Consider the following 11,006-nt stretch of genomic DNA (forward strand, 5'->3'; position numbering starts at 1 on the left):
CACCAAGGGGACGCCGTGGCTAAGCGAGAGGGATACGCTCGTGGCCCCTGGGCAAAGGGTTTGCCAGAGACGCTTTCTCATTGCGTGGGCGCTGCAGGCAATCCAATATGTATTGGATGCCTTCTTGTGTCTTGGGCTTGTGCTAGCTGGTATATTATTTTTGTTATGAAACGTGCGTATTCGAATTTGAAGCGAATTATTATTTGAGCAACGGAAAAGCCCTTTGGGGCAATTTTAGCGCAACTGGAAAAACTTTCTTGGAAAACCATTGCACAACAACTTAATTTTTCTCTTTCCTTCGCGTATTTTGTGTAGCTACCAATTTGCATGCGGCGTATAATTTACAATAAATAAATCAAATGCAAATCGCATAAATGGAAGACCAGCAGGCCAACCCCATGCCCATTCCCATTCCCATTCCCGTTTTCATTCCTATTCCATTAGACGGCCAGACACATTCGCGGCGTTGTGTATGAGTGAGTTATTAGCTGAAGCCAGAGTCCAGGTCTTGCCCTTTTATGGGAGCAGCCCTTTGTCTGGCCAGGATTAAGACCATTTATTTGCTGCTTGTCATGTTGTACGGCACTCTTACAAAAGTATTTACCATTCGGGCTGCTCTCGGTGAAGACCGTTTACCGTTCAAGTCTAGGCAAAAGCTCTTCGAATAAGGCGATTTAACAACGTAGTCCAAGGAATCAAAATCAATGAAGATTTGTGGCACAATCAACTTGAATATGTAGTGACATGGCTTCCAGCTCCCTTGTCGGGATTCATCCACATTTGAGGCCACTGCATCCATGGCTTTCCTTAGCTGCTGCAAACTTTAAACTTCGCATACATTTTTAATTTGGCTTTTGACTTAGAAGCGGAAAGTTAAGTCTAAAGCTGAAAATCAATAAACTACTACTACGAATATTATTCAAAGAATGTAATTTGTATTTTTTATACATACAATACAAATGCATCGCCTATATATGAGAGAACTCAATAATAAACTAGCGTTTAATAATTTATTGTTGCACACGCATATGTATGTGTGCACATGTGTATGTGCATGATCGCAAGATGGATGTCCTGCCTTTAAATATAAATGAATATTTTTTTGATTGATTCAATCAAAATGAAGGAAACCGTAGAGCGAAGATCGCTGGAGCTGGCTCATTCGATGGTACGAGTTTCGGAGTTGAAGTAATCAAGTTTTCTGCATGCCTGTCACGTAATTTATTGATTTAGCTCTTGGGAATACGAAACGGCGATTCAAGGCATCAAAAGAAAATCGTAAAAAATGTTTGCCACCGCGCTGAAGCCCGAAGCCTCAAGCCAACACAGCAGCATCAGCGGGAACGAGATGCAGGAAAGTGGCCTGAGTGGCTTGAGTCTGGCTGGCTGGCTGACTGGCTCTCTGACTGCCTGGCTGGCTGATTGGTGCATGTTGATGTGATCATAAGGCTGGCGGCTGCAAATTCAAATGCATTGGCCAGATCTGCGAGTGCAACTGCGTAAAGGTGGGCAGCCATTTACGCATGAACGCCTCGAACGATTCAGCATCGGTGCTACGTCTTCAACTTCAATTTCAACTTGGACTGGATTGTCTGCCAGCGATTATCGATCGACAGACGCGAATGAAGATAATGGCCGCCTTTTGCCATTTTGCATTTTTGCATTTGTAATGAAACCAAAAACCAGAATGAAATGTAATTTTTGATACCAAGCAGCCATATTCACAGCCAAGCCCCAGCCTCTGCCCCAGCCCCAGCACCAGAAAGCAAAAACAAAAACTTCGTCCTATGTGCTGCGAACTAAACGGCGCATTGAACTTCACATTTGCACAGAATCCACATCAATGTGAAGAGATAATAACCAAAATGAAGAGGGAGCCCAATAAAATGATATAATTATATCACATGGAAAGCATTTAAAGTTATTTCCGAAATTGGCGTATAAACATAAAAATGGATATTTACATATTTTATTTTGAATTCTTTTTGTGAATATCATTTATTGACAAACATTAAATATAAGCTAAGCTAACTCATACCATCACTTCTAACTAAACTATATTCCTATATATATAAATAAATACCATATAAATAAATATACATAAGGCAGCTGTTCCAGGTAAGAATATACACCTATATATCTATATCAAGGCCTGCTCATTTTGACTAGAGAGGAATTATTGGGTTAAGTTCATGGCATATTTAACTCACTCTGAATTCCTAGCTTACCTGTAGAGGGCAGGTAAACACATAATAAATACCTAAAATTGAGTTCACCTCTTCCCTTTTATTTGTAGCTACCTTCAGTCGATGTCGGAACGCAGCTCGAAAATGTTGATTGCAATTTTGCTGCTAGCCCTGGTCCTGCCTAGCATACAGGACAATGCAACGGTCTCTGAAGAAGTGCCCGCCATTTACACGACCAAAGATGGTTGCGAGTCCATATTGAAGGGAAACAACGAATGCGAGTGCCAGGATCAGCGCATCAAGTGTGGAATGGTTACCTTGATCAGCTCCAAGCAGCTGTACAGTGTCAGTTGCAGTATTTTTGATGTGCGCGGCTTTGGCTACTTGCCACCGCTCAAAACCGGACGCATTGGCCGACTAAGTATCGACAATTGTGCCATACCGAATCCCCAAACCATTCGCAGCCTGATTACGAAGCTGGGCATAACCAACTACACCGAACTGGAGATCTCCAACTATTTTGAGGCTCGCGATGAGCGGGACGAACTGCTCGAGCAGCACTTTACCAATTATCCAGGACTCAAGAAAATCTCTTTGATTGGCTTTAAGGCTGAGCTGCCAGCGAATTTCTTTGAGAATGTCACAGATATTACGGAGCTCACTCTGAAGGGCCGAAGTGATTTGCCAGCCACCTTGCTGCATCCCCTAACGCAGCTGAAAAGGCTATCGATTGTCGTCAGGAATATGGCCAGCGTGGGCACCGAGATCTTTGCCAAGCAGACGCAGCTACTCCAACTCTCCTTGGACTGTTCGCTTAAGAACAGCAGCGTGGACATGTCGTTGCTCAGCTCCAAGGAGCTGTGGCACATGACAAAGCTGCGCGGCTTCGAGCTGCACAATTGCGGCGATAATGTGCCGGCCGAACTGTTTTGGAAATCGGAAAATCTATCCTACATTGGCATTCGCAGCAACATCAGTTATCTCGGCAGGGACTTTCTCAAGTCTCAGAAGCAACTGCTAATGCTGCACCTGGAGCGCAACAACATTGCCAGACTGCCCGATGAGCTCTTCAGTCACTCGCCGATGCTGCTGGAAATTCACTTGGCCCATAACAATTTGGATAGAATACAAGGGTAAGTCGCAAATAAACCCTGCTGCTATTACCTTAATATACTCTCCATACATATGTCAGGGGTCTGTTCAACAAGCTTAAGAACTTGCTGGTATTGAATCTGGAGCACAATCCAATTACAACTGTCGCGTCCAATGCATTTTCTGCAGTCTCCACTGCTCGCATTTATATCGGAGATCTCTTCAAGCAGATCAATAATGCAGATTGGGCGCGCTCCACCAATGCCACGCTCTGCGAGGAGGAATTCATAAATGGCGTTTGTCTCTACTGCAAGCGCGATGAGTATTTGGATCACTTTTCTGCCAAGGAAACGTGCAACAAGCCCAACGACCCGGGAAAACTGATCGAGGTGCTCAATCGAAAGATATTCGAGCATCGCCTACATCGCCTACATATGCCTTAAAATAATTTTTATTCAAAAAAAAGTAAGTAAATTAATTATAATATTGCATTATAGAAAAGTCAAATATTAGTGAGATATATTTAAATCATTTGTATTTGGTCTTAGCTTTTAAATAATACCAAAACAATTGGGGGCAAATCCACACTCAGTATTATTTTTCTTATAAAGCCAAATATAAGTGTGTTTAAAGAGTAGCTTCAGCGAACTGCTGCCAGTTCAATGCCCTGTTTTTATTGGCTTCCGTATACCAAATTTTTACTTATATAAATCATGAACAAAAACAATTTATCTTCGGCTTGTTGGCAAGGGATGCTCCTGATGAAATATACAAAACTTTGCGTTTGTTCATCTGTTCTTGTTTTATTAATGGAAGCAGGCGCAACATGTTATATCTAATATGCCCAACATTATTTGTTTCCTTGGGAGCAAACAATGTAAGTTTGACTCCCAACTTTCTACTCTGTGGATGGGGTAATTTATGCAGGCTGACCGAACTGCAGTGAGCAACAAAACGACAAATTGAAGACTTCAGATTTAGTAGGACATGTCCCGCAGAAACTAAATCGTATCCAGTGCTACCAATCGATACAAGGCCAAGGCAAGGAAATGTGCATAAAGCAAATCTCGTTAACTCATTTCGGATGAAAAATAATTTAAAACAGTTAAAAATGATAAGCAAATATCAGCAAAAACCTTGTACGCATGCATTGCATAATATGCTTAGCATTGAGTCTGATTTTAGTGCGCATTAATGCATGCCATAACTCATCGGCCTAACGTGCTCTTTCTGGGATTCCACACTTTCAGTTGTCGTCGCTTGACTCTAATCTCATCTTGCTGTTTTAGGTGCCACTAATGAAACGCGCGCAACCTGACATCGCAACCACCATATGCCACAGCAAAAGCATTTAATGCGATTGTTGTTGCTATAGTTGTTGTTGTCGCTGTTGTTGCTGTTGTTGCATATGCAACGTCCATCGGGATATTCCTCTTTGCGACAAACATAATTTGTTGTGGGACATGTTGGAATGACACTGATAGCAGCTCCATGCGATACGCTAATGTTGACAGACTAGAGTTGCTTCCATGTTGAATTTTAAATACCAAAAGTGAAACAGAGAGAGAGAGAGAGAGAGAGAGAGAGAGAGAGAGAGAGAGAGAGAGAGAGACAGAATATATGCTCAATATATCGATTGGTGGTTAAAGAACATGCATCATAGGGGTTTCCTTACATGGATTACTCTCGTTTTTAATAGCTCATATCTATACAAGAGGATATACAAGAGGATATTGATAAGAAGCCATTGCCATGTATAGAAACTTTAGCATTAAGCAATAATGCTGAACTACAGGGTATTTAAAGTGCAGGCCCTGTCGATTAGTGCACTTAAATCTTAAATTGCCTTTATTTCGTTTTTATCGGCTTCAATTCCAATCCCAGTATTCTAAGCCAACAAACAGACCGTACAAATGTCAGACGACTCGTGCTTGTTCCGAAACGTAGCTATGCACCAGTATCCCAGTATCTGGCGGACTTATTTCAAAGCAGTATCCAGTGAATGAACAGCGAGGCTTTATAAGCTCCGCTGCGCTGCGCTGTGCTGTGCTTGTGCTGCGTTTATCGCTTTGTAGAGGGCAGACGACAACCAACGGCAGCAGCCAGGAACAAACAAAACCAAAAAACACAAACGCCGTATATGAAATTTATGGCCATCAACGTTCATTTTGAAGCGGGCCAACTACGACTGTTGGCCAAAGCGGCGTGCAGTGTGAATGAGGACGAGGATTCTGTCGACGATTCTCGTGTTGGCTGTCTCTACTCGTATAGCTAGCCAGTGGCTGGCATAGCATTTGTAATGCCTAAATGCTTTGGCGAATTGATTTTTGGTGTAAACGATGTGCAATTTTAATGGATTGTGCTGCCAGATAAGAAACTCATGCAAAAGCCTGTCTGTCCGTCTGTCTGTCTGGCTGTCTTTCTGTCTCTCCTTCTACTTTGGCTTGAACAGGCCGCCACTTGGCTACTTCGTATTTCATGCTGTTTAATTGAATTTGTTTTGATTAGTTGTACCCCTGCATTGCTCACATGGACGAGAAGCATTCTACAAATAAGAACTAAAGGTGTTCGGCATGCAAATTGACATCGAAAAAATTTAAAGTCGCCGACTGCTAAACGCAATCGTTTCTTTTTCATTGGCGGTCACGGGAATTTTCATTAAAATGTATATATATTTATATACGTAACGTCACGATGTTAACCTTTTCGCCCTAAGGCTGCTTGCCGACAAATTGACATTGTTCATATTCACAATATGGGCGTGAAAAAAATGCAAACCAGAAACCCGACAAAAAAAAAATGTCAATTTAAATATTTTCAAATATTTTAACAAGGCATGCGAGTAAACCGTGCTAATTTATCATAAACTCAACCCAAGTGTGCGAAATACAAATTTTTTACATTTTTACGCTAGCGGCAGAAAAAGAATATTTATAAAAGGTGCAAAACTTTTTTAATTAATTAAGCGTCCTTGCGAGCTGCAATTTTTACAGCACGAAAACAAAAATGAGGAATATTCCAAGCATGCCAAAAAGCAGAGCAATTATCCGGTGACTAGGATTTGCTAGTTCATTGTCTGTTAGCTCAAAAAAAAAAAAAAAAAACAAAAAAGGAAGGAAAACTGAAGTGCGGCAGTCAATTGGAATGCGAAATTACAATGAAATTGCAATGTTCTGCAGTGTGGCTTAAATGAGAGTAGAATTAAGAGCTCGACAGCCGATATGCAGCCCAATTGCTGCAGCTAACTTGTTGATTTTCATAAAACTAGTCTACACTCAAATTCTTTCCTTCTTTTAGTTGCCAAGGTATTATGGGATAGTAATAATTTTTTACTTTAGTGAATGCAATTTGAAAACAAAAATATTATTACATTCATATCTTTTGGTGCTTCATTGCAATTAAAATCAGCAAATCCGAATCCAAACGAGCCAAGCTGAAAATTTGTAAACTGGTGTAACCCATAATTGTGCGCCTGCCAGAGAGCCTTACAATTTCGATTGTTTGTGCGTAAAAGTCAATTTGTGAGCTGACGCAGAGGTTGTGTGCATTTCAATTAGAATAAGATTGACAGCCGAGTGCGGGGCAGGCCAAGTGCAGAACAATGAACGTTGGCTGGACTCCAATGGCAACTCCACTGACAGTGTGCGATAAGGTTAAGCGCCCACCCAAGACGAATGCACTTGGCTTGTGGTTTTTCGAATTTAATTGAATTTAATTGATATGTTTTTGTGTGAGGGGCAAACACAATCCGTCAGATGGCTTATGCAACGTGAGAAAGCTCGGCATGGTGTTTCAGATTTAAACGTTTAAACGGAAACTTTAAACTTGATTTCGATTGATTTTTCATTGACTAAGGATAATAAGAGAATATTTTATTACCAAGCTTAGGTTAATAAAAAAAAACTTATTACTAATTTAAATGTATTATTAATCTAAATTTATATTAAATTTATTCAACTTTTTATTTTTCAGCTTCCAAACTAAAACAGATATATGGACATTTTACCGACCTATAATTATTAAATATTATATTAAGGGTACTTTTAACTGAAATTGAAATGAATATTACATAAGTTTATTTACAATAATTAAAATGTCTTTGAATGAATCCTATACATATACCATAACAAAAACATGACAGACTTACATGTATTGTATAACAGATAAATATTTCCAATAAACAATTCCAATCTATACAAAATTATTTAAAGCTCTGATTACGATTAATATCCTTTAGGTTTGATTTTATATCACAAACACAAAATGACTCACATAACATAATTGTAAATGCTATTCAATTGAATTCCGGGCATACTGAAATATGTAACATATGCTAGAAACGGAAATAACCCCATACGAGTAGTTATGCATTTATAGGCGCAAGCACAGTCTACTACGTCTGTATACTACTATAAATCAACACACACCATTTGCTATGACAGTATGAAACTAATATTTGCCAATATGCCAAAACAAAACAACTAACATAAAATCACAATAAAATAAAACAAAGCAGAGAAAGGCCAGGCTAGCTTTCAAAACGGGGAGGAAGAATCATTTCTCACATCGCTCACTCATTTTGGGGATGGAATTGCATGGAATGGAATGGACAATCGTTGGGGCACTGCTGAAAGCTTTTTCGTAGTCACCATTATACCTTTGTCTTCTGTGCTCTGCTCTGCTGCGCTCTGTTTACATGCTGATTTTTTGGCACGCGATATCCTTTTTGTTGCTCCGCTGTTTGCCATCAAAATGGTCCTGTTTTCTTTTTTATTGTGTGTTGGGTTGTTTGCCTCACGTAGCCGAAGAATTCCCTGACACCTTTGTTTGCACTCTGGCAGCAGCATGGCAGGCTTTTAAAGGTCTTCTCTATGAGTATGCTTTGAAATTGTTTCCATTGCATTGTTCGCTAAACAAAAGACTCGCTTCCAATAATAACATTTTTCGATTTGCTTTAGTTTTATTTATTAGCTACTCGCATTAGTTAACTATGGACGGCGTTCTGCACATATTTTATTGTCTGAATCGAAGAAGAAGTTCCTATGACAAATATTTGGAATCATTGATTTTTGATTATTTTCCACTTAAAGCTGGGGACGGATACTAATTCTTTCTCTTTAGATATTAATAATACAGATTTCAATTTGATAATACGTCGCTCTGCTTTAATTGAATTAAAATTCCATTTGTATTCATTTTAAACGCATGTATATAAATATATATATACATATTAATATTTCCCCCTTGGGTCAACTGGAAAAACAAGAACGACAAGCCGAGCATGAACAGAGCAAATTGAAATAATACAAACTCATATTTCAAATCTACAGTGCTGAGGTGACGAGTTTCCCACATCATAGCTAATGCACACATTAGCCAAACATAAGAGCACCTAAGCTCAAACAATTAAAAATGCTTGAATGCATTTAATTATTTTCGCTGATTGTTGTTGCAACTGTGACGATCTAATCAAAAATGCAGTCCCAAAATATTTGGTGGAGAATAATTAAAATCATTGAACCGAGCTAAATGAACGAATCAATAAATAGAACAAAACACTAGAATAACAAATTACAATTGAATCAAATTCAAACAATTCTAGTTTTTGAAAGGGTTATTAATCATTAATTAATTAAATTACGATAATACTTAGTGGGCAATACAAAAACTCATTAATACTATATCAAATTTATACTTTTACTAGAAGTAAAGAGTTTTATTCATCCAAATAATATCTAATTGACAAGTTTTAAAAAATATTAGCTCTTTTACAAATCTCTCTTTATATTTGAGATATGTCAATTGAATGTGTTAATTAAAACATTAGAGCAAAACAAGCAACTTTTGCCTAATTTATATGTAAATTTACTAAAAGAATTTACAAGAGAAAAAAACATCGTTCTGCTTGGATCTTGAAGGAATACTTCATTTGCTGCTCGGTCCCGTCATGCTAACGAAAATTCCAAGGACAGCAGCCAGCCACCCCAAATGTCTTACAGACAGACAGACAGCTCATAAAAACGAAGCCATTAAGACGTTTTAATTCTTGATTTTGCACCCCACTAAAAGCTGAGCCAGCAACGCGCTCCAACCGCAGCCGTGACCAGCTTCAGCCCAGAGGTTTGTGACCTACGCTCTGTCACTTTTCGTGCTTAATGCTTTTATAAGTTCCTTTCGTATACCCTCCACGAAATGTATTGAAAATACCTTAAACGGCTTGCCATACATATAATATAATTTAGCTTTAATATTAACATAAAAAATAAATGAAAATAAAAGTTGTAATTAACTCAATTAATTGTTAAATGTAATTAATTACCTAATTTAATTTTGTCTAATTTTAAAAGAGCATACGCAATTCGATGTAACGTAATTGATTTTCTTTTTTTAAATTTTTTCATTTTTATGCTGTTGAGGCTCATTAGATTTGCAAAATGTTTTGGGGCTATTTCTTCTGGTTATTCTGGGGTCATTATTGTTATTAGATTTTTGCTGTTGGGTTGGTCAAAAAGCAATTGGATTAAAATGAAATTGTATTTCAATCCATTATATCATGACTGTAATTTATATTTATTATACAATTTTATGCTACATTACAGACGAGTTATTGATATAACAGAATTGAATTTATGCAAAATGTAAGAATGTCACTGAACGGAAACGAAAATAAACAAAGCATTCACAGACACACACACTCGCACACAATATTGTGAAAACATCCGCTCGAAAAAATTCTCATTTATATTCTCATTTGAGGTCTCGGACAGTCGCATGTGTCAGGGTGTGGTAATGTGGGTGGCGGCCAACACTTAACAAACAAATTTTGACAGCAATTAGAGAGCAGAGTATGGTGCTGCGTATTGCTGCGTTTTTTAATATAAATGAAACGAAATTAAAAGGCAACTGTGGACAAAGGCCAAGTCAAAGTGAAAATCGTCAAAAAACCAGCCCCTAATGGTCATATGTAAAAGTCCCGTGGTCTGACTGACCAGCCAAATATTCAACTTCAATATAAAATGTGATGTTGACTTGGCGGCATCAAACCCATGCACGTGTCTGGGCGTAGGAGGTTTGACAGCAAATGCGTTTGACACCTTCCAAAAAGGTCACAAAGCAACTCAAACAATTAGACAGTTCAGGGTGCTGACCAGTGGGCCGGTCATAAGTGTCAACTGACAACTGTGATTGCCGAGTTCCAGCCTCCAGCCTCATACTAAACCAAGAGTGGTCTGTCTGTATTATATAATAAAGCAAGTATGAAAGCTTTAGTCGATAGATCGGAAAATATAAATAAATAAATATACTAGATGGCTTATATCTATAATTAAGCTATAGAAAACTAATTTAATTTAATGTAATGATTCTTCAGCTAAGAGTGTCCAATATCACAATCATCTTCATATACCAGATATATACACTACACTACATATATATGGACTAATATTCAATATGTCATGGTCGTTGAAAAGCAAAATAGCATAAAAATAAATATCAAACTGAAGTGCCTTGGTTAACATTAAGACGAAATTAACAGTGCGTTAACAGCACACGTCTATCATACTAACATTAGCTAACATTCTTCACCCTATAGCTCATTTCTGTTCACGAGACATGTACGTAAACAGAATATTGACTTCGCCTCATCAGTGTCTCATGAGCCTCGCTCGAACACATATAAGGCATATATACATACATATAAGGCATATATACATATACAAATTCACTTGA

At 38.4% G+C, this 11,006-nt stretch overlaps 1 protein-coding gene across 2 annotated transcripts in view; it reads left to right on the forward strand.

Annotated features, from left to right (window-relative positions):
* Nucleotides 1–3,743, forward strand: part of LOC108649735 (uncharacterized) — a 37,523-nt gene extending 33,780 nt beyond the window's left edge. For both annotated transcript variants that reach the window (XM_030385937.2, XM_030385938.2), the window contains exons 2-3: nucleotides 2,297–3,319; nucleotides 3,379–3,743. In XM_030385937.2, coding sequence (XP_030241797.1) covers nucleotides 2,297–3,319; nucleotides 3,379–3,721 — 1,366 coding nt within the window. In that variant the 3' untranslated portion in view covers nucleotides 3,722–3,743. The remainder of the gene's footprint in view (nucleotides 1–2,296; nucleotides 3,320–3,378) is intronic.
* The last annotated feature ends 7,263 nt before the right edge of the window (nucleotides 3,744–11,006 follow it).

The sequence above is a fragment of the Drosophila navojoa genome, chromosome 3, assembly GCF_054131105.1.
Source record: "Drosophila navojoa isolate 15081-1374.11 chromosome 3, UAZ_NAV_1.0, whole genome shotgun sequence".
Lineage (NCBI taxonomy): Eukaryota > Metazoa > Arthropoda > Insecta > Diptera > Drosophilidae > Drosophila > Drosophila navojoa.